Below are 27,500 nucleotides of genomic sequence, written 5' to 3' on the forward strand. Positions count from 1 at the left end.
TTGAATATATAGTGTGTGTCAACCTCATCCCTTATTAAAGAACAAAAAACTCTCAACATCTCCCCTTTTCAAAAACAACACACTCTGTGCAGTACTTCTATTGTGAGTGTGACTATCAATCCTTAGTCTGGGTGCCAGTCTTCATGGGTCAGACAACTGTAGTGATGTCTATAGAATAGCTCATATTAAAGTTCCGATGAAACAAAAACACACTAACAAGGTTTTAAGATCCTCAGGAGATCGCTAAGTGTACACGTCACAAAAGTCAGCATATTCGCTATACTAGGTCCCCTTGTCAAAAGTAGTGCACTAAACAGGGAATAGGGTGTAATTTGGGACGTATGCCAGGATAGAGTTAGACGGTAGTGTTGGTCTTACGTCCAGCAGCAGACACACTACTTCAGTCTTGCCGTAGAGGGCAGCCTCGTGCAGACAGGTGCCAGCCTGAGTCATTCTGTTGATGTCTATACCAGCCTTCAGTAGCACCCTGAGACGGGACAAACACAGACAGGAAGTTTAACACACACACACACACAGACAGACACAGACAGAGGGGCCCAGCTGTAGGAATGCGTAGAGCATCAGATCCAGACAGCTGTGTGTGGAGGAGGACATCTGGGCTGACATCCCATGTGGTACACTATGCCCTATCGGATGCTCTACGTTTGACTAGAGACACAACGTTGTGCACTATGTGGGGATTATGGTGCGATTTAGGACACATGCCTGGTACGGAGATGGAACGTCAGAGAGATGATTCACAGACTCCCACACCACTGGGAGTATAAGGGAGGGAAGGAGAGGGTAGAGGAGATAGAGGAGGAGAGGAGAGAAGGGTAGAGGAGAAAGATGGAGGAGAGGGAAAATAAGAGGAAGGAGAGAGAGAGAAGGGAGAGAGGACGAGGAGAGGGAAGAGAAGAGGTGAGGAGTAAGAAGGAGTAGAAAAAGGAGAGTGGGAGAAGGAGAAGGAGAAGAGGAGAGGGGGAGGAGGAGAAGAGGGGGAGGAGATAAAAGGAGAGGGGGAGGAGGAGAAGAGGGGGAGGAGAAGAGGGGAGGAGATGAGGGGAGGAGGAGATGAAAGGAGAGGAGGAGAAGGAGAGAGGAGATGAGGAGAGGAGGAGGAGAAGGAGAGGAGATGAGGAGGAGAAGGAGAGGAGATGAGAAGGAGAGGAGATGAAAGGAGAGGAGGAGGAGAGGAGATGAGGAGAAGGAGAGGAAAGGAGAGGAGAGGAGGGGGAGTAAAGTGAAGGATAGCTGGTAACTCAGCATCTTTAAAATAGGTTCAATAATCACACTGAGCTGAAGTGAAAGGGAGGCTGCAAACGGACTTTTCTAAGACCTGATATCCTGCTGACCAGATATTTCATCCCTCCATCCACAACAAAAGCAACCACTAAAGTGGCAGAAATCTGTACGATGAACCCCGTCTCTCTCTCTCCCATATATAATATGGCAGCCACATTCCCCTACAGAAGCAGAATGTGTAAGAGGGATGGAGGGAAGGCTTATCCAGGGAATGTGGTGATTTAAGGCGGATGGGAATCATTAACAGCGTGTCAGAAACTCTTGAGGTTATAGGGTTCGAGGGTGGAGATCCAAGTTACGCAACGTCAACACACACACACACACACGGTCAGGGACAGTCACTCCTCTCACCTGATGATGTCTTTGTGTCCGTTGCGAGCGGCCAGGTGAAGGGGCGTGTTGGAGGAGGCATTGTCTAAACCGTCTAGCCCCTCCCCCTCCAACAGAGCTACCACCATGTTGCTGTTCAGTAACAATTGAGCAACCTGAGAGAGAGAGAAAGAGAGAGAGAGAGAGAGAGAGAGAGAGAGAGAGAGAGAGAGAGAGAGAGAGAGAGAGGGGTGTAGAGGTATAGATGCAGTGAAGATTAAAGGAGTGAAAGAGAGAGACATAAATACAGGAAGATGAGCTTAGTATCATTGCCCAAATGGATACATTTATTTAGTGTATTACATACATGTATATTTTATGGGGCCACATAAACCCTGCCCAGCAACTGTCCACGCAATGGCTGTCTAAAGATACCCCTGCTACAGTAACTAGAGGGGGGAGAGACCGACCACAGTAACAAAGACCTTAACACACAGAGAGAGAGAGACAGAGAACAAACACCATCGTAAATACAGCCCATATTTATTTGCACATCGTTACAACACTGTATATAGACATATTATCACATTACGTCCCAGTGAGTTTACTGTTAGTTTCTATTATCTTCTTCACTTGCTTTGGCATGTTAACATATATTTCCCATTCCAATAAAGGAAGGAAGGAAGGAAGGAAGGAAGGACAAGAGTGTGATAGAGAGAGTGTGAGGGAGAGAGAGAGAGAAAGTGTGTGAGAGAAAGGAAGTGAGAGTAAGAGAGAGAAAGTGTGTGAGAGAAAGGAAGTGAGAGAGAGAGAGAGAGAGAGAGAGAGAGAAAGAGAAGAGGAAGGAAGGAAGGAAGGAAGGAGGAGAGAGAGAGAGTGTGATGAGAGAGTGAAAGAGAGAGGAAGTGTGTGAAAGAGAGAGGAAGTGTGTGAGAGAAAGGAAGAGTGAGAGAGAGAGAGAAAGGAAGAGTGAGAGAGAGAGAGAGAAAGGAAGAGTGAGAGAGAGAGAGAGAAAGGAAGAGTGAGAGAGAGAGAGAAAGGAAGAGAGAGAGAGAGAGAGAGAGAAACTACAGTAACAAAGACCTTAACTGACTCAGCCTGTTCTGCAATTCACAGGGCCAGAAGATTACACAGGCATGCATGTGTGTGTGTTTGTGTGTGTTTGCGTGCATGTCTGCATGTGTTTGCAAATTCAACTTTGGCTAAATCTTAATTACTGGGGCAGCTATACATTTAATGACAAGACAGCCATAACTGTGACAGAGAAACATACACTAGTAAAAGGAATTTAAATGGATTTTGTAGTATGTGTGTGTACAATACATCAGTGCGAGTGTGTGTGTTTATCTGTGTGTCCGTGTACAATACATCAGTTTTGTGAGTGTGTGTGTTTATCTGTGTGTCTGTGTACAATATATCAGTGTGTGTGTGTGTGTGTGTGTGTGTGTTTATCTGTGTGTCTGTGTACAATACATCAGTGTGCGAGTGTGTGTGTTTATCTGTGTGTCTGTGTACAATACATCAGTGTGTGTGTGTGTGTCCTTGCCTGTCCAGAGAGCAGAACTGAAACCCATGCCCCGTTAGCAGAAACAGGTTTACTTTAGTTGGTTGTTAATCTGAGCTCTGTGAGATGTTTGACAGAGACCTACCCCTCTATCCACCACACACCCTCTCTGAGACACACTCCACACAAACACACACTCCACTCCACAAACACACGTACACTCCACACAAATACACACCCCACTCCACAAACACTCCACACAAATACACACTCCACTCCACAAACACACATACACTCCACACACAAACTCCACACACACTCATACAATACACACACACACACACACACACACACACAGTTGAAGTCGGAAGTTTACATACACTTACATTGGAGTCATTAAAACTCGTTCTTCAACCACTCCACAAATTTCTTGTTAACAAACTATAGTTTTGGCAAGTCAGTTAGGACATCTACTTTGTGCATGACACAAATAATTTTTCTAACAATTGTAATTGTTTACAGACAGATTATTTCACTTATAATTCGCTGTATCACAATTCCAGTGGGTCAGAAGTTTACATACACTAAGTTGACTTTAAACAGCTTGGAAAATTCCAGAAAATTATGTCATGGCTTTAGAAGCTTCTGAAGCTGGCTAATTGACATCATTTGAGTCAATTGGAGGTGTACCTGTGGATGTATTTCAAGGCGTACCTTCAAACTCTGTGCCTCTTTGGTTGACGTTATTAGAAAATCAACAGAAATCAGCCAAGACCCCAAAAAATGGTAGACCTCCACAAGTCTGGTTCATCCTTGGGAGCAATCTCCAAAAGTCCTGAAGGTACCACGTTCATTTGTACAAACAACAGTACGCAAATATAAACCCCAATGGACCACTCAGCCGTCATTACAGCTCAGGAAGGAGGCATGTTCCGTCTCCTAGAGATGAACGCACTTTGGTGCGAAATGTGAAAACAATCCCAGAACAGCAACAATGGACCTTGTGAAGATGCTGGAGAAAACAGGTACAAAAGTATCTATATCCACAGTAAAATTAGTCCTATATCGACATAAACTGAAAGGCCCCTCAGCAAGGAAGAAGACACTGCTCCAAAACCGTCATAAAAAAGCCAAACTACTAACTTCACATGGGGGACAAAGATTGTACTTTTTGGAGAAATGTCCTCTGGTCTGATGAAACAAAAATATAACTGTGTTTGGAGGAAAAAGGGGGAGGCTTGCAAACTGAAGAAAACCAACCGCGAAACACGGGGATGGCAGCATCATATTGTGGGGATGCTTTGTTGCAAGAGGGACTGGTGCACTTCACAAAATAGACGGCATCATGAGGCTGGAAAATAATGTGGATATTTTGAAGCAACATCTTAAGACATCAGTCAGGAAGTTAAAGCTTGGTCACAAATGGGTCTTCCAAATGGACAATGACCCCAAGCATACTTCCAAAGTTGTGGCAAAGTGGCTTAAGGACAAGTCAAGGTATAGGAGTGGCCATCACAAAGCCCTAACCTCAATCCTATAGACAAATGTGTGGGCAGAACTGAAAAAGTGTGTGCGAGCAAGGAGGCCTACAAACCTGACTCAGATACACCAGCTCCGTCAGGAGGAATGGGCCAAAATTCACCCAATTTATTGTGGGAAGCTTATAGGAGGGCTACCCGAAACGCTTGACCCAAGTAAAACAATTTAAAGGTAATGCTACCAAATACTAATTGAGTGTATGTAAACTTCTGACCCACTGGGAATGTGATGAAATAAATAAAAGCTAAATCATTCTCTCTACTATTATTCTGACATTTCACATTCTTATAATAAAGTGGTGATCCTAACTGACCTAAGACAGGGAATTTTTACTAGGATTAAATGTCAGGAATTGTGAAAAACTGAGTTTAAATGTGTTTGGCTAAGGTCTATGTAAACTTCTAACTTCAACTGTATACAATCCACACACACACACACACACACTCTTTGTGAGAATTAACAGGAATACATGGGAATATATGCAAATGAATATTAATACTATTTAAATGTAGATGTTTTTTGCATTGGATATATTTCCCATATCATATGGAGACAGAAACATAAACCTTTTACCTCATCATAAGTAGACAGAATTGCAAATTATTAAATTCTTCTAATATAATTTTTTTTTTTTATTTAGTTACGAATTGAACTTTAATTAAATGAGTTGACTCTTTACATGGGATGATTTGACTGAACAACAAAAGGGAATATTGAACGATCCCCAATGATCCATCGCATCTTCCAAACACGTTTTCAAGCATCTGTAAAATGATAGTCTAGAAACTAAATCTTTGGTTGTCTTCCTCTCAGACTTCCATATCTTCTCCCTGGACCTCATCAATGTCCATATCTTGAACATCAGACTCCGAGGCCTCATCTTCACTGTCACTTTCGAACCTTGTTGAAGATGGCTCGTTATCAGGCTCAAAAGCCTCAAATTTGCCTGAATCGCCACCCATTTTCAACCCTTGCATTGGTCAGCCTGTTGCGTCCTTTGGTGTGTGTGTTCCCAAACAAGGAGACAACAGGGGAAAGAGCCTCAGATGAACAAAGTCCCTTCCACCAGGTGGCTGGTGAGCTATGTTGGCACGCCTGCCGGCAGGTAGCCTAGTGGTTAGAGCGTTGGACTAGTTAACCTGCCTTGTTCCTAGGCCATCATTGAAAATAATAATTTATTCTTAACTGACTTGTCTAGTTAATTAAAGATTAAATAAAAAAAATATTGCATCTCCATCCCAAAGCCCTTGCTTGGAAGTGTACTTCATCAAACTGCCAAAAACCTTACCCTCTTCCAGGCCAAGGTGGCAAGACACAGTAGTGATGACACCATAGGCCTTGTTGATCTCTGCACCAGACAGGATGCTCTTGTCAGCATACTTGGGGTCCTACATGTACGCGTGTATGGGCTTCAGGTAGAAGTCTTCATGCTTTTTGATGTATTTCAGAACTGCATTTTCCTCTGCTTGGAGCAACAGTGAAGTGGGCAGGGCAGTACGGATTTCTCCTCTTACAGTGGTTCCTCCTTTAAAAGTTGCGTCATACTGCGGTACACCTTGCGTGCTGCCGCAGCATTCTGTGGCACATCATTTAATTGTCAGCCAATTAAGTGCTAGTTTGACCACCAGAGGGCATCTTTGAGAAGCATTTGATAGTCTTCCAAACTGGCATTACCAGAGACAGGGAAAAGCACGTGGGAGACTGGGGTTCAATTCCGCGACGGGGAGGAATGAGTAGGCTGTCCTTGTAAATAAGAATGTGTTCTTAAATGATTCCATGTGTTATTTCATAGTGATGTCAAAAAAAAAAAAAGTTAAGCAGTTAGATTAAACAACTACTTTGTAAGATAAGTTTTAAATTAAACATGTATGGAAACAGGTGAATTAACACTCCTCAGGTAGCAGGACTAAGCAAGCTAAAAACCTACATGGTAGCAAAAACTAACGAGCAGAAAATGTTAACAACTTAGAAATGATTTAAAAACACACTTTTATGTAGGCTACAAAAAACAACAAAAAATCATGTATGTCATATGAAATATATTCACCCCATCCAGTATTGTAATGAAAACTTACCACAAACATGTAGTCCTTGGCTCAGACAGTGTAGTAGTGTGGGCTCAATAGCATCTCATTAGTGTGCAAGATCTTGAGAATCAGCTGTACAGGTGATGGAAGAGTGCACTGCACATGTGATGGAATAATGCACTGTGCATGCAGAGGGTTGCAACTCCATTGAATTGGGGATAGTTTAACAAAAGTATACCACAAGACCTAGAATTGCCTTATGTGTATCCCACAAAAAAGGTTCACTGTTTTCCGCTAACTTTTTTGATGAATTTTCCCGCAAAATTTCAGACCCTTTGCAACCTTACTCCACACACACATGTACAGGACACACATTCCACACACATAACCACTTATACTGGCCTTTGATCACTGTTGTGTGTGTGAAGGTGTGGGTTAAAGAGGGAGGTATAGTACAGGACATAGCTACAGTATATTAACTAATATATATGGAAAATATATGAATATATATATATATATGAAAATAATGCACTTTACACACCAGAGGAGGCTGGTGGGTGGATATATAGGAGGACGGTCTCATTGGCTAGAACGGAATGAATGGAACGAATGAATGGAACCGTATCGAATGGAACACATGAATGGAACACATGAATGGAACGGAACACATGAATGGAACACATGAATGGAACACATGAAAGCCATTCCATCCATCATCTCCGTCAACCAGAAGTCAAATTCTATCTGCCCACCAGCCTCCCGTGATACACACACACACCTGCTGCTACCAGACTCTTATTATACTGCTCAATTTATACACTGTCCCCCCATCCCCCTTCCCCAATACATGTGTACATTTTGGACTATTAATTGTGCCTTCCTATATTATACTTACGATAAAAAGTTATTATATTCTACTAAGCCATTTATTTTATATTCGTATTATTATTTTTTATTATTTCGTACTGTTGTTTCATTGTCGCGAAGGAACCTGCAAGTAAGTAATTAGTTGGATGATGTACACCATGTGTATCCTGTACAAAACTTGAAACTTGACTCACCTCGAGTCTGCCAAACTCACAGGCCAGGTCCAGAGGAGTCTTGTTGGCCTTGTTCACCAGACAGGGATTAGACTGGTGCTGGAGTAACATCTCAGACTGATGCAGAGAGAGGGGAGAGAGGGGGGATATAGAGAGAGGAGGAGAGGAGAGGAGAGGAGAGAGAGGGGAGAGGGGAGAGGGGGAGAGGAGAGGAGAGAGAGGAGAGGAGAGAGGGGGATAGAGAGAGAGGAGAGAGGGGGATAGAGAGAGAGAGGAGAGAGGAGGGATAGAGAGAGGAGGGGGCATAGAGAGAGGGGCATAGAGAGGGGGAGAGGAGAGGGGGAGGATAGAGAGAGGGGGGGCGGAGAAAGAGAGACAGAGAGAAACAGAGGGAGAGAGATAAAGACAGACAGGGAGAAAAAAAAAGAGATAAAGCATGAATAAATATCATCCTTAAATAGATGCACAAGAAAACACCCTTCCCTAAAGCATCTCTGTGGTTTATCTTCTTCTACAGAGACGTGAGATCCTCAGGGCGACACCAGCACCAGTCCTAACAGGGGCTTCTATTACAGAGAAATACCTCTGGCTTTGTTTCTGTCCCTGCTTTGTCACACACAATACAATACCTCAGAACTCTCCATGACCAGGTATGCTGCTGTGTGTGTGAACCCACCTCTCAGGTAGACTCACTACCTGGGTGTTAAAGACACTAAATACACACATTCCTTCTCCTTCCCAGTTAGTCTCAATACTTCACTCAGGGAATGTGTTATAAGATCCATTGCTGACCTGATCACATCATGTAGTATTTTTCACTCACTGACCCCTAACACACACACACACACACCTGGAAACACACACCTGGAAACACTATAGAGACAATTACTGATTCTTACCTGTGTGTAGTCCGGACAAATATTGAACCATCTCTCTGAGTTGATTATTCTTTTCTTTTTTTAAACTTTATTTATCCAGGTAGGCTAGTTGAGAACACCTTTATTTAACCAGGTAGGCTAGTTGAGAACACCTTTATTTAACCAGGTAGGCTAGTTGAGAACACCTTTATTTAACCAGGTAGGCTAGTTGAGAACAAGTTCTCATTTACAACTGTGACCTGGCCAAGATAAAGCAAAGCAGTGTGACACAAACAACAACACAGAGTTACACATGAACAAACGTACAGTCAATAACACAATAGAAAAATATATGTACAGTGTGTGCAAATGTAGAAGTGTAGGGAGGTAAGGCAATAAATAGGCCATAGAGGCAACATAATTACGATTTAGCATTAACACTGGAGTGATAGATGTGCAGATGATGATGTGCAAGTAGAGATACTGGAGTGCAAAAGAACAACAAAAGAAAACATGGGGATGAGGTAGTTGGGTGTGCTATTTACAGATTCACTGTGCCTGTACACAGCTATCGGTAAGCTGCTCTGACAGCTGATGCTTAAAGTTAGAGAGGGAGATATAAGACTCCAGCTTCAGTGATTTTTGCAATTCGTTCCAGTCATTGGCAGCAGAGAACTGGAAGGAAAGGCGGCCAAAGTAAGTGTTGGCTTTGGGGATGACCAGTGAAATATACCTGCTGGAGTGCGTGCTGCGGGTGGGTGTTGCTATGGTGACCAGCGAGCTGAGATAAGGGGGGACTTTACCTAGCAGGGTCTTGTAGATGACATGGAGCCAGTGTGTTTGGCGACGAGTATGAAGCGAGGGCCAGCCAACGAGAGTGTCCAGGTCGCAATGGTGGGTAGTATATGGGGCTTTGGTGACAAAACGGATTGCACTGTGATAGACTGCATCCAATTTGTTGAGTAGGGTATTGGAGGCTATTTTGTAAATGACATCGCCAAAGTCGAGGATTGGTAGGATGGTCAGTTTTACAAGGGTATGTTTGGCAGCATGAGTGAAGGATGCTTTGTTGCGAAATAGGAAGCCAATTCTAGATTTAACTTTGGATTGGAGATGTTTGATATGGGTCTGGAAGGAGAGTTTACAGTCTAACCAGACACCTAAGTATTTGTAGTTGTCCACGTATTCTAAGTCAGAGCCGTCCAGAGTAGTGATGTTGGACAGGCGGGTAGGTGCAGGTAGCGATCGGTTGAAGAGCATGCATTTAGTTTTACTTGTATTTAAGAGCAATTGGAGGCCACGGAAGGAGAGTTGTATGGTATTGAAGCTTGCCTGGAGGGTTGTTAACACAGTGTCCAAAGAAGGGCCAGAAGTATACAGAATGGTGTCGTCTGCGTAGAGGTGGATCAGAGACTCACCAGCAGCAAGAGCGACCTCATTGATGTATACAGAGAAGAGAGTCAGTCCAAGAATTGAACCCTGTGGCACCCCCATAGAGACTGCCAGAGGTCTGGACCGCAGACCCTCCGATTTGACACACTGAACTCTATCAGAGAAGTAGTTGGTGAACCAGGCGAGGCAATCATTTGAGAAACCAAGGCTGTCGAGTCTGCCGATGAGGATGTGGTGATTGACAGAGTCGAAAGCTTTGGCCAGATCAATGAATACGGCTGCACAGTAATGTCTCTTATCGATGGCGGTTAAGATATCGTTTAGGACCTTGAGCGTGGCCAGCTCTGAAACCAGATTGCATAGCAGAGAAGGTATTTTTTATTTTACCTTTATTTAACCAGGCAAGTCAGTTAAGAACAAATTCTTATTTTCAATGACGGCCTAGGAACAGCCGTCATTGAACAGGTTAACTGCCTGTTCAGGGGCAGAACGACAGATTTGTACCTTGTCAGCTCGGGGGTTTGAACTTACAACCTTCCGGTTACTAGTCCAACGCTCTAACCACTAGGCTACCCTGCCGCCCCATGGTGAGATTCGAAATGGTCGGTAATCTGTTTGTTGACTTGGCTTTCGAAGACCTTAGAAAGGCATGGTAGGATAGATATAGGTCTGTAGCAGTTTGGGTCAAGAGTGTCCCCCCCTTTGAGGAGGGGGATGACCGCAGCTGCTTTCCAATCTTTGGGAATCTCAGACGACACGAAAGAGAGGTTGAACAGGCTAGTAATAGGGGTGGCAACAATTTCGGCAGATAATTTTAGAAAGAAAGGGTCCAGATTGTCTAGTCCGGCTGATTTGTAGGGGTCCAGATTTTGCAGCTCTTTCAGAACATCAGCTGAATGGATTTGGGAGAAGGAGAAATGGGGAAGGCTTGGGCGAGTTGCTGTTGGGGGTGCAGTGCTGTTGACCGGGGTAGGAGTAGCCAGGTGGAAAGCATGGCCAGCCGTAGAAAAATGCTTATTGAAATTCTCAATTATGGTGGATTTATCAGTGGTGACAGTGTTTCCTATCTTCAGTGCAGTGGGCAGCTGGGAGGAGGTGTTCTTATTCTCCATGGACTTTACAGTGTCCCAGAACTTTTTTGAGTTGGTGTTGCAGGAAGCAAATTTCTGCTTGAAAAAGATAGCCTTGGCTTTTCTAACTGCCTGTGTATAATGGTTTCTAGCTTCCCTGAACAGCTGCATATCACGGGGGCTGTTCGATGCTAATGCAGAACGCCATAGGATGTTTTTGTGTTGGTTAAGGGCAGTCAGGATTGGGGAGAACCAAGGGCTATATCTGTTCCTGGTTCTAAATTTCTTGAATGGGGCATGTTTATTTAAGATGGTTAGGAAGGCATTTAAAAAAAATATCCAGGCATCCTCTACTGATGGGATGAGATCGATATCCTTCCAGGATACCCCGGCCAGGTCGATTAGAAAGGCCTGCTCGCTGAAGTGTTTCAGGGAGCGTTTTACAGTGATGAGTGGATGTCGTTTGACCGCTGACCCATTACGGATGCAGGCAGTGATCGCTGAGATCTTGGTTGAAGACAGCAGAGGTGTATTTAGAGGGGAAGTTGGTTAGGATGATATCTATGAGGGTGCCCGTGTTTAAGGCTTTGGGGAGGTACCTGGTAGGTTCATTGATAATTTGTGTGAGATTGAGGGCATCAAGTTTAGATTGTAGGACGGCCGGGCTGTTAAGCATGTCCCAGTTTATGTCACTTAACAGTGAGAACTCTGAAGATAAATAGGGGGCAATCAATTCACATATCATGTCCAGGGCACAACTGGGGGCTGAAGGAGGTCTATAACAAGCGGCAAAGGTGAGAGACTTGTTTCTGGAAAGGTGGATTTTTAATAGTAGAAGCTCGAATTGTTTGGGTACAGACCTGGACAGTATGACAGAACTCTGCAGGCTCTCTCTGCCCCCTTTGGCAGTTCCATCTTGTCAGAAAATGTTATAGTTAGGGATGGAAATTTTAGGATTTTTGGTGGCCTTCCTAAGCCAGGATTCAGACACGGCTAGGACATCCGGGTTGGCGGAGTGTGCTAAAGCAATGAAGAAAATAAACGAAGGGAGGAGGCTTCTAACATTAACATGCATAAAACCAAGGCTTTTACGGTTATAGAAGTAAACAAATGAGAGTGCCTGGGGGATTGGAGTGGTGCTGGGGGCTGCAGGGGTTAACCTCTACATCACCAGAGGAACAGAAGAGGAGTAGGAAAAGGGTACTGCTAAAGGCTATAAGAACTGGTCGTCTAGTGTATTCGGAACAGAGAGTAAAAGGAGCAGATTTCTGGGTGCGGAAGAATAGATTCAAGGCATAATGTACAGACAAGGGTATGGTAGGGTGTGAGTACAGTGGATGTAAACCTAAGCATTGAGTGACGATGAGAGAGGTTTTGCCTCTAGAGGCACCATTTAAACCAGGTGAGGTCACCGCATGTGTGGGGGGGAGGTGGAACAAAAATTATAGCTAAGGCTGGAGGCTCTACAGTGAAATAAGACAATAATCCCTAACCAAAACAGCAATAGACAAGGCATATTGACATTAGGCATGTGTAGCCGAGTGATCATAGGGTCCAGTGAGTAACTAGGCGAGCTGGAGACAAGGCGATTCAGACAGCTAGCAGGCCGGGGTTAGCAGGCTAGCATAAGGGCCTACAGGGACGTTGCAACGGAATAGTCTGTTGAAACCACCTCGTACAGTTACGTCGGCAGACCAGCCATGATGGATCGGCGGGGCTCAGTGTCGGCAGTAAAGGGTCCAGGCCAATTGGCAAAAGAGGTATTGCAGCCCAAGAATTGGCCGATGGACCTCTTCGGCTAGCCAGGAGATGGGCCTAGCTCAAGGCTAGCTTCAGGCTAACTGGTTCTTGCTTCGGGACAGAAACATTAGCCAGGAGTAGCCACTCGGATAGCAGCTAGCTAGCTGCGATGATCCGGTGTAAAGATTCAGAGTTTGCGGTAGGAATCCGGAGATGTGGTAGAGAAAAAGCAGTCCGATATGCTCTGGATTGATATTGCGTTGTGCAGGCCGGCAGGAATTGACTGGGCTGAGGCTGGCTGATATCCGAGTTAACGGTGATGACCACTAGCAGTAGCTAACTGACTACTAGCTAGTAGCTAGTTAGCTGGCTAGCTGCTGATGGGGGTCCTAAAGTATAAACAATAGCAGATCTGTACCAGATTGGATGATGCGGGTTGCAGGAGAGTATGTTCAGTCCGTAGATGGAAATTGAGATTTAAAAAAATTAAATATATACACTAAATATATACGAAGAAAACAATATATACACAGGACAAGACAAAAGAAGCCATCTTGGAATCAAGAATCAACATCTGGTCGTGTTTAACTATTCTTGCGGGGACCAGAAGTTCCCACAAGAATAGTTAACAAACCAAAATAGTTTGTAAACAAACCAAATTTGTCCCCATAAGGTCAAATACTATTTGTAGGGGATTTAGGGTTAAGGTTAGAATTAGTGTTAGGGTTAGATTTCCGTTAAGGGTTAGGGACAATAGGATTCTGTGTGTGTGCACGAGCATGCGTCTGTTAATGTGTACTCACCACCTGGTAGTGTCCGTACTGTGCAGACAGGTGTAGAGGTATGTGTCCGTCCTGTGACAGTGTGTTAACAGAGGCTCCAGCTCTCAGCAGCAGCAACACAGAGTCAGCTTTACCCTGCCACGCTGCATAATGTAGCGGACGCATACCTAGAGAGAAAGAGAGAGAGAAAGAGAAAGAGAAAGAAAGAGAGAGAAAAAGAGAGAGAGAAAGAGAGAGAGAGAGAGACAGAGAGAGAGAGAGAGAGAGGCAGAGAGAGACAGAGGATGAGAAACAGAGAGAGAGAGAGAAAGAGGACGAGAGCCGGTAAGTTAGAAGATTGAAAAATTAACGGGGCAACGTGGGATAGTTTATTTTATTTACCAAAAGAAGTGGCAGAGTGCCCGCTTTGTCTTTTTTTTATTTTTTATTTTTTACAATAACAGATTTACCCTTTAATTAATGGCTTGTATTACTTGTTTATAATGGTTCGTAAGTGTTTCAAAACAGTTTTATAACAGCTTATAACCTCTCACCATTAATGTCTTTGATGTCCACAGTGGCCTGAGCCTCCAGTAATAGTGACAGCAGCTCAGTGGTGCCTGTTAGAGCTGCATGGTGTAATGCTGAAAACCTGAGAGAGAGGGGGGTGGGGTGGGGGGGGGTTCCAGGGTGAAATGAGTCTGCCATAAACAGAGAGGGTATACATCTAACTGAGGACTTCACAGGAGGTGAGCCTTCAGCCTTCCAGCCCCAACCTTAAACCAAGGACCAGGTCCAAGCACCTGGGAACAAACTGACCAAGGTACATCCCAAATGGCACCCGAGTCCTTATAATGGGCCCTGGTCAAAAGTAGTGCACTACACAGGCAATAGGGTGCCATTTAAGATGCATGCCAAGAACAACAACCTCCATAGCAATTTAGTATCAACAAGCTGGAGAAAAAAAAAAAAAGAAAAAAAAATTATGATTGCAAGTAATATTTAAACTCAAGTATAGTAGGGTACCATGAAATGCTCTCATGTTGTGTGTGTGTGTGTGTGTGTGTGTGTGTGTCAGGGTACTGGTTGGCTGAATGACTGGAGTAAGGACAGTGATACAGCACACACACACTTGGAGCCTTCTTTCTATAATAAGCTCTGCAAAAAAAGAAACGTCCCTTTTTCAGGACCCTGTCTTTCAAAGATAATTCGTAAAAATCCAAATAACTTCACAGATCTTCATTGTAAAGGGTTTAAACACTGTTTCCCATGCTTGTTCAATGAACTATGAACAATTAAATGAACATGCACCAGTGGAATGGTCGTTAAGACACTAACAGCTTACAGACGGTATGCAATTAAGGTCACAGTTATGAAAACTAAGGACACTAAAGAGGCCTTTCTACTGACTCTGAAAAGCACCAAAAGAAAGGTGCCCAGGGTCCCTTGCTCAGCTGCGTGAACGTGCCTTAGGCATGCTGCAAGGAGGCATGAGGACTGCAGATGTGGCCAGGGCAATAAATTGCAATATCCGTACTGTGAGACGCCTAAGACAGCACTACAGGGAGACAGGACGAACAGCTGATTGTCCTCACAGTGGCAGACCACGTGTAACAACACCTGCACAGGATCGGTATATCCGAACATCACACCTGCGGGACAGGTGCAGGAGGGCAACAACAACTCTCCGAGTTACACCAGGAATGCACAATCCCTCCATCAGTGCTCAGACTGTCCTCAATAGGCTGAGAGAGGCTGGACTGAGAGCTTGTAGGCCTGTTGTAAGGCAGGTCCTCTCCAGACATCACCGGCAACAACGTCGCCTATGGGCACAACCCCACCGTCACTGGACCAAACAGGACTGTCAGAAAGTGCTCTTCACTGATGAGTCGTGTTTTTGTCTCACCAGGGGTGATGGTCGGATTCACATTTATCGACGATGGAATGAGCATTACACCGAGGCCTGTACTCTGGAGCGGGATCGATTTGGAGGCGGAGGGTCCATCATGGTCTGGGGCGGTGTGTCACAGCAGTATCGGACTGAGCTTATTGTCATTGCTGTCAATCTCAACGCTGTGCATTACAGGGAAGACATCCTCCTCCCTCATGTGGTACCCTTCCTGCGGGCTCATCCTGACATGACCCTCCAGCATGACAATGCCACCAGCCATAGTGCTCGTTCTGTACGTGATTTCCTGCAAGACAGGAAATCTGGCCATGGCCAGTGAAGAGCCTGGATCTCTATCCCATTGAGCACGTCTGGGACCTGTTGGATCGGAGGGTGAGGGCTCGGGCCATTCCCCCAGAAATGTCCAGGAACTTGCCGGTGCCTTCGTAGAAGAGTGGGATATCATCTCACAGAAATAACTGGCAAATCTGGTCCAGTCCACGAGGAGGAGATGCACTGCCGTACTTAATGCAGCTGGTGGCCACACCAGATACTGACTTTTACTTTTGTCTGTGGAACGTGTTCAGTTTATGTCTCAGTTGTTGAATCTTGTTATGTTCATACAAATATTTACACATGTTTAAGTTGGCTGAAAATAAACGCAGTTGACAGTGAGAGGACGTGTCTTTTTTTTGCTGAGTTTATATGGTTTTATCAAAGCGACTTACAGCGGAGTCACGCGTGAATATATTTTACGTTTGGGTGGTCGTGCAAATCAAACGCACCATCTCTACCAACTGAGCTACAGAGGACCACACACACCGTACACCACAGAATAAAGCTAGGATTATTTCATATCCGAAATTCTGCCATGGAGAAGTTTGTGCAGTGAATCTGTGATGGTGGGTGGGAATAGGGGCGCTCGAGTGGTGCAGGGGTCTAAGGCACTGCATCTCAGTGCCACAGGCGTCACTACAGACTGTGGTTCGATCCCGGGCTATATCACAACCGGCAGTGATTGGGAGTCCCATAGGGTGGTGCACGATTGGCTCAGCGTCGTCCGTATTAGGGGAGGGTTCGGCCCGGGGTAGGGGCCATCATAGTAAAATAAGAATTTGTTCTTAACTGGACTTGCCTAGTTAAATAAAGGTTAAATAAATAAAACTAGGATCGAGTCATGTTCAGTATGAGTGTGTAAGGTTGCGTCCCAAATAGTACCCTATTCCTCTATGGCCTCTATAGTCTTGGTTAAAAGTAGTGCCCTATATAGGGACATGGGTGCCATTTGGGAGTGTTTAACAGTATCTAACTGGTGATCTACAAATTGGAAGTTTCATTGTTTTGACCTGCCTGGTACTTAGTCAGATAAACATCCGTCCATATCAACCATGTCTCATCTGTCTGTTTTCACTCCTTTAAACCCCCACCCACCTCCCCCTCCCCCTATCTCTCTCCATGCTGAGTGAGTGTTGATTTAGGGTGACTGGTCACTGTTTGTTCACCTCCCACTTCTTCCTTGTGGTCCCTAGGCATCACTGTCATCTATCATGCACCCTCTTGCTTAAAAAAACATGCACACAGACATAGACAGAAAAACACACACTCACACACGTACATGCACACGCACACACACTGTGTCTGGTCTGTCTGCATACAGGTGTGACTGGGTGGTAAGTCTACAGTGAGAACCGACCACAACAGGCATCCGATAAAGATGAAGACCATGTCAAATCAAATCCAGAGTCACTTTTCCTCTACAGACATGGATTGCATTCCTTTGAGCCAAATAAGTACAGAGAGAGGATAAACCTCAGCTATGCAAACACAAGTCCATCTAACTGACTCACACTCATTAGGAAACACATGCACACACACATCTCTTACCCATCTAAGTCCTGATAGTTGATGTTGAGCCTCTTTGTGGAGCCCAGCAACTCTGAAAAACAAAGAAGGGGGGGTGAAGGGATGGATGGAAGGACAAAGGGAAGGAGGGATGGAAGGAGAGAGGGAAGGAGAGAGGGAGGGAGAGAGGGAAGGAGAGAGGGAAGGGATGGAAGGAGAGAGGGAAGGGATGGAAGGAGGGATGGAAGGAGAGAGGGAAGGAGGGATGGAAGGAGAGAGGGAAGGAGAGAGGGAAGGAGAGAGGGAAGGAGAGAGGGAAGGAGAAAGGGAAGGAGAGAGGGAAGGAGAGAGGGAAGGGATGGAAGGAGGGATGGAAGGAGAGAGGGAAGGAGAGAGGGAGGGAAGGAGAGAGGGAAGGAGAGAGGGAGGGAAAAGAGGGAAGGAAGAGAGGGAATGGGAGAGAGGGAAGGATGGAAGGAGAGAGGGAAGGGATGGAAGGAGAGAGGAAGGGATGGAAGGAGGAGGGAAGATGGAAGGAGGGATGGAAGGAGAGAGGGAAGGAGATGGAAGGAGGGAAGGGAGAGGGAAGGAGAGAGGGAAGGAGAGAGGGAAAGGATGGAAGGAGAGGAGGGAGGGAGAGAGGGAAGGAGAGAGGGAAGGGATGGAAGGAGGGATGGAAGGAGAGATGGAAGGAGAGAGGGAAGGGAGAGAGGGAAAGGATGGAAGGAGGAATGGAAGGAGAGAGGGAGGGAAGGGATGGAAGGAGAGAGGGAAGGAGAGAGGGGGAAGGGATGGAAGGAGGGATGGAAGGAGAGAGGGAAAGGATGGAAGGGGGATGGAAGGAGAGAGGGAAAGGATGGAAGGGGGATGGAAGGGAGAGAGGAGGGAGAAGAGAGGGAAGGAAGGAGAGAGGAGAGAGAGGGGAAGGAGAGAGGGAGGGAAAGAGGGAAGGAGAGAGGGAAGGAGAGAGGGAAGGGATGGAAGGAGGGATGGAAGGAGAGAGGGAAGGAGAGAGGGAAGGAGAGAGGGAAGGAATGGAAGGAGAGAGGGAAGGGATGGAAGGAGGGATGGAAGGAGAGAGGGAAGGAGAGAGGGAAGGGATGGAAGGAGAGAGGGAAGGAGAGAGGGAAGGAGAGAGGGAAAGGATGGAAGGAGGGAGGGAGGGAGAGAGGGAAGGAGAGAGGGAAGGGATGGAAGGAGGGATGGAAGGAGAGAGGGAAGGAGAGAGGGAAAGGATGGAAGGAGGAATGGAAGGAGAGAGGGAGGGAGAGAGGGAAGGGATGGAAGGAGAGAGGGAAGGAGAGAGGGGAGGGATGGAAGGAGGGATGGAAGGAGAGAGGGAAAGGATGGAAGGGGGGATGGAAGGAGGGATGGAAGGAGAGAGAGGGAAGGGATGGAAGGAGGGAGGGGGAGATGGAAAAATGATTTGGTGACATTTGTCTTTTCAACAGAACGCCTAGTGATCTTCCATCACGGCAGGGTCTCTCGGTTTTCACAGCAAGAGCTCACATGTTCCTCTCTTTCTTCATCACACTGAAATAACATGTCAGAATGGCTGGAGGTTGCTCCCACTCGCATACAGTGTTATGACAAAATTCTGCCAGCTGACTGAAAACGAAACGGTTTTTATTCCATGCAAGCAATTCCCCAGACTCCTACTTAGCCTGCTCCAGATCAGTTGCTTCAGCGAACTTCTGTCCGCTCTTATCCCAATCACATACGGATAGTCAGGGGAATTGATTGGCTAAAGCACCTACCTTGGACAAGGCTACCTGTCCTAATAGCTGACTTACCCCACAGCAGCCACATTGCCACTTGCCCTAGGCGAACAAGAGTACTTGTCCTAGTCATTAGTGTCTGTTGAACAAGAGTACTTGTCCTAGGCATTAGTGTCTGTTGAACAAGAGTACTTGTCCTAGGCATTAGTGTCTGGTGAACAAGAGTACTTGTCCTAGGCATTAGTGTCTGGTGAACAAGAGTACTTGTCCTAGGCATTAGTGTCTGGTGAACAAGAGTACTTGTCCTAGGCATTAGTGTCTGGTGAACAAGAGTACTTGTCCTAGGCATTAGTGTCTGGTGAACAAGAGTACTTGTCCTAGGCATTACATTTACATACATTTAAGTCATTTAGCAGACGCTCTTATCCAGAGCGACTTACAAATTGGTGCATTCACCTTATGACATCCAGTGGAACAGTAGTGCATCTAAATCTTTTAAGGGGGTGAGAGGATTACTTCATCCTATCCTAGGTATTCCTTAAAGAGGTGGGGTTTCAGGTGTCTCCGGAAGGTGGTGATTGACTCCGCTGTCCTGGCGTCGTGAGGGAGTTTGTTCCACCATTGGGGGGCCAGGGCAGCGAACAGTTTTGACTGGGCTGAGCGGGAACTGTACTTCCTCAGTGGTAGGGAGGCGAGCAGGCCAGAGGTGGATGAACGCAGTGCCCTTGTTTGGGTGTAGGGCCTGATCAGAGCCTGGAGGTACTGAGGTGCCGTTCCCCTCACAGCTCCGTAGGCAAGCACCATGGTCTTGTAGCGGATGCGAGCTTCAACTGGAAGCCAGTGGAGAGAGCGGAGGAGCGGGGTGACGTGAGAGAACTTGGGAAGGTTGAACACCAGACGGGCTGCGGCGTTCTGGATGAGTTGTAGGGGTTTAATGGCACAGGCAGGAGCCCAGCCAACAGCGAGTTGCAGTAATCCAGACGGGAGATGACAAGTGCCTGGATTAGGACCTGCGCCGCTTCCTGTGTGAGGCAGGGTCGTACTCTGCGGATGTTGTAGAGCATGAACCTACAGGAACGGGCCACCGCCTTGATGTTAGTTGAGAACGACAGGGTGTTGTCCAGGATCACGCCAAGGTTCTTAGCGCTCTGGGAGGAGGACACAATGGAGTTGTCAACCGTGATGGCGAGATCATGGAACGGGCAGTCCTTCCCGGGAGGAAGAGCAGCTCCGTCTTGCCGAGGTTCAGCTTGAGGTGGTGATCCGTCATCCACACTGATATGTCTGCCAGACATGCAGAGATGCGGTCGCCACCTGGTCATCAGAAGGGGGAAAGGAGAAGATTAATTGTGTGTCGTCTGCATAGCAATGATAGGAGAGACCATGTGAGGTTATGACAGAGCCAAGTGACTTGGTGTATAGCGAGAATAGGAGAGGGCCTAGAACAGAGCCCTGGGGGACACCAATGGTGAAAGCACGTGGTGTGGAGACGGATTCTCGCCACGCCACCTGGTAGGAGCGACCTGTCAGGTAGGACGCAATCCAAGCGTGGGCCGCGCCGGAGATGCCCAACTCGGAGAGGGTGGAGAGGAGGATCTGATGGTTCACAGTATCGAAGGCAGCCGATAGGTCTAGAAGGATGAGAGCAGAGGAGAGAGAGTTAGCTTTAGCAGTGCGGAGCGCCTCCGTGATACAGAGAAGAGCAGTCTCAGTTGAATGACTAGTCCTGAAACCTGACTGATTTGGATCAAGAAGGTCATTCTGAGAGAGATAGCGGGAGAGCTGGCCAAGGACGGCACGTTCAAGAGTTTTGGAGAGAAAAGAAAGAAGGGATACTGGTCTGTAGTTGTTGACATCGGAGGATCGAGTGTAGGTTTTTTCAGAAGGGTGCAACTCTCGCTCTCTTGAAGACGGAAGGGACGTAGCCAGCGGTCAGGGATGAGTTGATGAGCGAGGTGAAGTAAGGGAGAAGGTCTCCGGAAATGGTCTGGAGAAGAGAGGAGGGGATAGGGTCAAGCGGGCAGGTTGTTGGGCGGCCGGCCGTCACAAGACGCGAGATTTCATCTGGAGAGAGGGGAGAAAGAGGTCAGAGCACAGGGTAGGGCAGTGTGAGCAGAACCAGCGGTGTCGTTTGACTTAGCAAACGAGGATCGGATGTCGTCGACCTTCTTTTCAAAATGGTTGACGAAGTCATCTGCAGAGAGGAGGAGGGGGGAGGAGGATTCAGGAGGGAGGAGAAGGTTGCAAAGAGCTTCCTAGGGTTAGAGGCAGATGCTTGGAATTTAGAGTGGTAGAAAGTGGCTTTGGCAGCAGAGAGAAGAGGAAAATGTAGAGAGGAGGGAGTGAAAGGATGTCAGGTCCGCAGGAGGCGAGTTTTCCTCCATTTCCGCTCGGCTGCCGGAGCCCCTGTTCTGTGAGCTCGCAATGAGTCGTCGAGCCACGGAGCGGGAGGGAGGACCGAGCCGGCCTGGAGGATAGGGGACATAGAGAGTCAAAAGGATGCAGAAAGGGAGGAGAGGAGGGTTGAGGAGGCAGAATCAGGAGATAGGTTGGAGAAGGTTTGAGCAGAGGGAAGAGATGATAGGATGGAAGAGGAGAGAGTAGCGGGGGAGAGAGAGCGAAGGTTGGGACGGCGCGATACCATCCAGTAGGGGCAGTGTGGGAAGTGTTGGATGAGAGCGAGAGGGAGAAGGATACAAGGTAGTGGTCGGAGACTTGGAGGGGAGTTGCAATGAGGTTAGTGGAAGAACAGCATCTAGTAAAGATGAGGTCGAGCGTATTTCCTGCCTTGTGAGTAGGGGGAAGGTGAGAGGGTGAGGTCAAAGAGGAGAGGAGTGGAAAGAAGGAGGCAGAGAGGAATGAGTCAAAGGTAGACGTGGGGGAGGTTAAAGTCGCCCAGAACTGTGAGAGGTGAGCCGTCCTCAGGAAAGGAGCTTATCAAGGCATCAAGCTCATTGATGAACTCTCCGAGGGAACCTGGAGGGCGATAAATGATAAGGATGTTAAGCTTGAAAGGGCTGGTAACTGTGACAGCATGGAATTCAAAGGAGCGATAGACAGATGGGTAAGGGAGAAAAGAGAATGACCACTTGGGAGAGATGAGGATCCCGGTGCCACCACCCCGCTGACCAGAAGCTCTCGGGGTGTGCGAGAACACGTGGGCAGACGAAGAGAGAGCAGTAGGAGTAGCAGTGTTGTCTGTGGTGATCCATGTTTCCGTCAGTGCCAAGAAGTCGAGGACTGGAGGGAGGCATAGGCTGAGATGAACTCTGCCTTGTTGGCCGCAGATCGGCAGTTCCAGAGGCTACCGGAGACCTGGAACTCCACGTGGGTCGTGCGCGCTGGGACCACCAGATTAGGGTGGCCGCGGCCACGCGGTGTGGAGCGTTTGTATGGTCTGTGCAGAGAGGAGAGAACAGGGATAGACAGACACATAGTTGACAGGCTACACAAGAGGCTACGCTAATGCAAAGGAGATTGGAATGACAAGTGGACTACACGTCTCGAGTGTTCAGAAAGTTAAGCTTACGTAGCAAGAATCTTATTGACTAAAATGATTAAAATGATACAGTACTGCTGAAGTAGGCTAGCTGGCAGAGGCTGCGTTGTTGACTATGTAGGCTAGCTGGCAGTGTCTGCGTTGTTGACACTACACTAATCAAGTCGTTCCGTTGAGTGTAATAGTTTCTACTGTGCTGCTATTCGGGGCTAGCTGGCTAGCTAGCAGTGTTGATTACGTTACGTTGCGTTAAAAGAACGACAATAGCTGGCTAGCTAACCTAGGAAATCGCTCAAGACTACACAATTATCTTTGATACAAAGACGGCTATGTAGCTAGCTATGTAGCTAGCTACGATCAAACAAATCAAGCCGTTGTACTGTAATGAAATGAAATGAAAAATGTGATACTCCTAGGCATTAGTGTCTGGTGAACAAGAGTACTTGTCCTAGGCATTAGTGTCTGGTGAACAAGAGTACTTGTCCTAGGCATTAGTGTCTGGCGAACAAGAGTACTTGTCCTAGGCATTAGTGTCTGGTGAACAAGAGTACTTGTCCTAGGCATTAGTGTCTGGTGAACAAGAGTACTTGTCCTAGGCATTAGTGTCTGGTGAACAAGAGTACTTGTCCTAGGCATTAGTATCTGGCGAACAAGAGTACTTGTCCTAGGCATTAGTGTCTGGCGAACAAGAGTACTTGTCCCATATTTTCTCCTCTCTGACTTCCCTGTAGCAAATCATTTTGTTACGTTATTCTTATTCATTAATTCAATCAATCAATCCAGTCCTACCTCCACTCTCTTACACTCATTCCCTACTGTACATTCTACCCCTCAGCTCCAGGGGCCTTTCCAAGCTCAGCCACCCCATCTAAAGCCCATCTCTCTGGGAATTGACTCCTCTGCTAGCCCTGCTCTCAGAGCCAAGCTCCAGCCTCACTGAGCCCATACCCAGTCTCTCATTCAGCAGGGACCATTCTTCCAACTCTGGCCTCTCTCTCTCACTGGGCCATGCACAAGAATGTGTGTGTGTACACACACACACACACACACACACACACACACACACTGTGCGTGTGAATGTTGTGAACAGTAGAAGAGATTGATCCTCAGACAGATCTCTTGGCATTGGTTTCAATCAATGAAACAGAACTTCTATTCTATTCCATCCCTACTGAATATTAACAGTGAATTCCTCCTCACTATCAGCTCTGTCAATGAGGCTACTGTCTCACCAACTGCTTTTGACCCATAATATAAAAAAAGGGACACTTCAGGATTTTGGCTAAATCTTCCCCAGTCGGATGAACTCGTGGATACCATTGTTATCTCTGCGTGCGGACTTAAATGAGGTGTGTCATATAAGCCAGCCACTCACATGATGATTTCATGTTTCTACAGTGACAGGATAGTTCCACTTACACTGGGCGCGAGTATACACACACACACACACACACACACACACACACACATATATATATGCGCACACACACACACACACACACACGCACACACGCACACAAACATTAGGCAGCTTGCCAAGTGGGGCCTAAACCACCCCAATGACAGCGAGAGAACAGAGCCTTTAAGAGTTCTAGTTAGAACATGAGCCAACATTCCAGACATAGAAGAAGGGAGAGAGATTCTTTCTCTGGAAACAGTTGCTTCCTTCTCAATTAAAAGGTGGAGAGCTCTGGCTGACATCATGGTACAGTAAATTACTGCATCTGTGTCAGTCTCCCCTTACAGCGCGTCACACCCAACATCATCATCTGTAATGCAAAACCACTCACCATGGCCTGCGGGTGTGTTCTACACTAGGAACTTCAGGGAAACACAATACCAACATCAAAAAGGTATGTTGGATACACACTGGCTACAGCAGGGCCATTGAGAGTTGGCACCAAGTACAAAAGCAGGTGAGGAAAACGAGACTGTGAAATGTAACCCAGTCAAGCCTCATTGGCCTTCAATCACCTCACCTAAAAGGCTGTGTGTGTTATGTTGGTGCAGCAGGAAGATGACTGGTTTCCAGTGTCTGTGTGAAAGTCTGGCTGTAAACATGTCACAGCACATAGTGACGTCAGGTTCGTATCGTGGCAATGAAACAAAACACCAAGCAGATTTAACTTCTTTAGGAAAACAGCCCTAATGTTGGAAACAAACATCATTATGTTGTCATCCAGAGTCACATGTATTTATTTAACAAGCTACAGCACACAATATTTTACACACAGCAGGTTTTAAAAAGGACAACTGATTTTTTTTAATTTATTTTTTTTAAATATTGGGATACTGGCGTCGTCACAGCCCTAGTGACAGGAAGCCTAGCGATTGGGCCACTAACCGAAAGGTCGCTGGTTCGAATCCCTGAGTCGACAAGGTTAAAAATATATTTTTTAAATCGATGTTCCCTTAAGGCACTTCACCCTAATTGCTCCTGTGATTCCCTCTGAAGAAGATAGTATGCTAAATTAATGACATTGATTTCCATGCCAGGTTATGTGGTTGGCTACAGGTGTGGTGCTAGTCACAATAACATACAGTTCCAGTCATGGGTTTGTACTAGAGGTCGACCGATGGCCGATGAATTAGGGCCGATTTCAAGTTTTCATAACAATCGGGAATCGGGATTTTTGGGCGCCGATTTATTTATTGATTATTTTTTAATACCTTTATTTAACTAGGCAAGTCAGTTAAGAACGCATTCTTATTTTCAATGACGGCCTAGGAACGGTGGGTTAACTGCCTTGTTCAGGGGCAGAACGACAGATGTTCACCTTGTCAGCTCGGGGGATCCAATCTTGCAACCTTACAGTTAACTAGTCCAACGCAATAACGACCTGCCTCTCTCTCGTTGCACTCCACAAGGAGACTGCATGTTATGCGAATACAGTAAGCCAAGGTAAGTTGCTAGCTAGCATTAAACTTATCTTATAAAAAACAATCATAATCACTAGTTAACTACACATGGTTGATGATATTACTAGATATTATCTAGCGTGTCCTGTGTTGTATATAATCTGACTGAGCATACAAGTATCTGACTGAGCGGTGGTAGGCAGAAGCAGGCGCGCAAACATTAATTTAAACAGCACTTTCGTGTGTTTTGCCAGCAGCTCTTCGTTGTGCGTCAAGCATTGCGCTGTTTATGACTTCAAGCCTATCAACTCCCGAGATGAGGCTGGTGTAACTGAAGTGAAATGGCTAGCTAGTTAGCGCGCTCTAACTAGAGGGACGGAAGCTATACTGTTACACTGGCAATACTAAAGTGCCTATAAGAACATCCAATAGTCAAAGGTTAATGAAATACAAATGGTATAGAGGGAAATAGTCCTATAATTCCTATAATAACTACAACCTAAAACTTCTTACCTGGGAATATTGAAGACTCATGTTAAAAGGAACCACCAGCTTTCATATGTTCTCATGTTCTGAGCAAGGAACTGAAACTTTAGCTTTTTTACATGGCACATATTGCACTTTTACTTTCTTCTCCAACACTTTGTTTTTGCATTATTTAAACCAAATTGAACATGTTTAATTATTTATTTGAGGCTAAATTGATTTTATTGATGTATTATATTAAGTTAAAATAAGTGTTCATTCAGTATTGTTGTAATTGTCATTATTAAAAAAATATATTTAAAAAACTGGCCGATTAATTGGTATCGGCCTTTTGGTCCTCCAATAATCGGTATTGAAATATCATAATCGGCCGTCCTCTAGTTTGGACACAGCTAGTCATGGGTTGTTCTTTAATTTGTACTATTTTCTACATTGTAGAATAATAGTGAAGACATCAACACAATGAAACAACACAGGGTAGGGTAGGGTATCCTAGTGGTTAGAGCATTGGACTAGTAACCGAAAGGTTGCAAGTTCAAATCCCCGAGCTGACAAGGTACAAAATCTGTCGTTCTGCCCTTGAACAGGCAGTTAAACCCACTGTTCCTAGGCGAGGCATTGGAAAACCTCCCTGGTCTTTGTTGATTCTTTGTTTGAAATTCACGGCTCAACTGAGGGACCTTACAGATAATTGTATGTGTGGGGTACAGAGATGAGGCAGATTAAAAAATCACGTTAAACACTATTATTGTACACAGAGTGAGTCCATGCAACTAAATGTGACTTGAGCAAATTTTTTAGGCTTGCCACAATAAAGCGATTGATTTCTTACTAAGTCAATACTTTTTTTTTCCATTTGTAAACATTTCTAAAACATAATTCAACTATGACATTGTGGGGTATTGTGTGTAGGCCAGTGACAAACAATATCAATTTAACCAAAATGTCAAATTCAGGCTGTAACACAACAAAATGTGGAAAAAGTAAAGGGGTGTGAATACTTTCTGAAGGCCCTGTAAGTCATTGAAACGTCATGGCACATTGACAGCAGAAAGAGAGTTGGAAAAACGCCCTGAAATGTAAAAACAAACCTGAAGCATCCCCTGTTCTCCATCCATCTTTCTATTAAGGCCAGCAGCGTTCATAGCTAGTGTTTTTAAATAAAGACTTAATGGATAAACATCAGATATAAACACCACCCAACTCTGTAGAAACAGCATGTCCATATCTGGGGTAGCAACACCCATCTGCAGCTCACGTCGTCCTGCTTTGCCTTTTGATAGGTGAACAAACGTTTTAAGTCGGACACTGACAAGCAGATCAGATGGACTGAGAGCAGGTGGGGGAAAGGTGAATGTAATTAAATAGAAGTACGACGTGAGCTTCAGATGAGTGTTGCTACCCCAGATATGGACATGCTGTTTCTACAGAGTTGGGTGGTGTTTATATCTGACGTTTATCCATTAAGTCTTTATTTAAAAACACTAGCTATGAGTCCCAAATGGCACCCTACTTTTGACCAGAGTCCTATCGGGAAGGGTAGGGTGCCATTTGGGACATATTCCAGAACATACCGTCAGCAAGCCCAGATGTTTGTAGTTAATATTCACAGACACATTCAAGGTATGCAAAGAATGACACCTTTATTTAATTTGAACTTTCAG

The 27,500-nt window shown here is 45.8% G+C and overlaps 1 protein-coding gene across 3 annotated transcripts in view; it reads right to left on the minus strand.

Moving 5' to 3' along the window:
* The window catches only part of LOC115144506 (caskin-2-like), a 92,184-nt gene that overhangs the window by 34,019 nt on the left and 30,665 nt on the right, over positions 1-27,500 (minus strand). For all 3 annotated transcript variants that reach the window (XM_065002661.1, XM_065002660.1, XM_065002662.1), the window contains exons 3-8: positions 17,317-17,368; positions 14,099-14,196; positions 13,587-13,732; positions 7,746-7,841; positions 1,657-1,790; positions 379-487 (exon numbers count right to left, since the gene is read on the minus strand). In XM_065002661.1, the coding sequence (XP_064858733.1) occupies positions 379-487; positions 1,657-1,790; positions 7,746-7,841; positions 13,587-13,732; positions 14,099-14,196; positions 17,317-17,368 (635 nt within the window). The remainder of the gene's footprint in view (positions 1-378; positions 488-1,656; positions 1,791-7,745; positions 7,842-13,586; positions 13,733-14,098; positions 14,197-17,316; positions 17,369-27,500) is intronic.

The sequence above is a fragment of the Oncorhynchus nerka genome, linkage group LG16 (genome assembly GCF_034236695.1).
Source record: "Oncorhynchus nerka isolate Pitt River linkage group LG16, Oner_Uvic_2.0, whole genome shotgun sequence".
Taxonomy (NCBI): Eukaryota; Metazoa; Chordata; class Actinopteri; order Salmoniformes; family Salmonidae; genus Oncorhynchus; species Oncorhynchus nerka.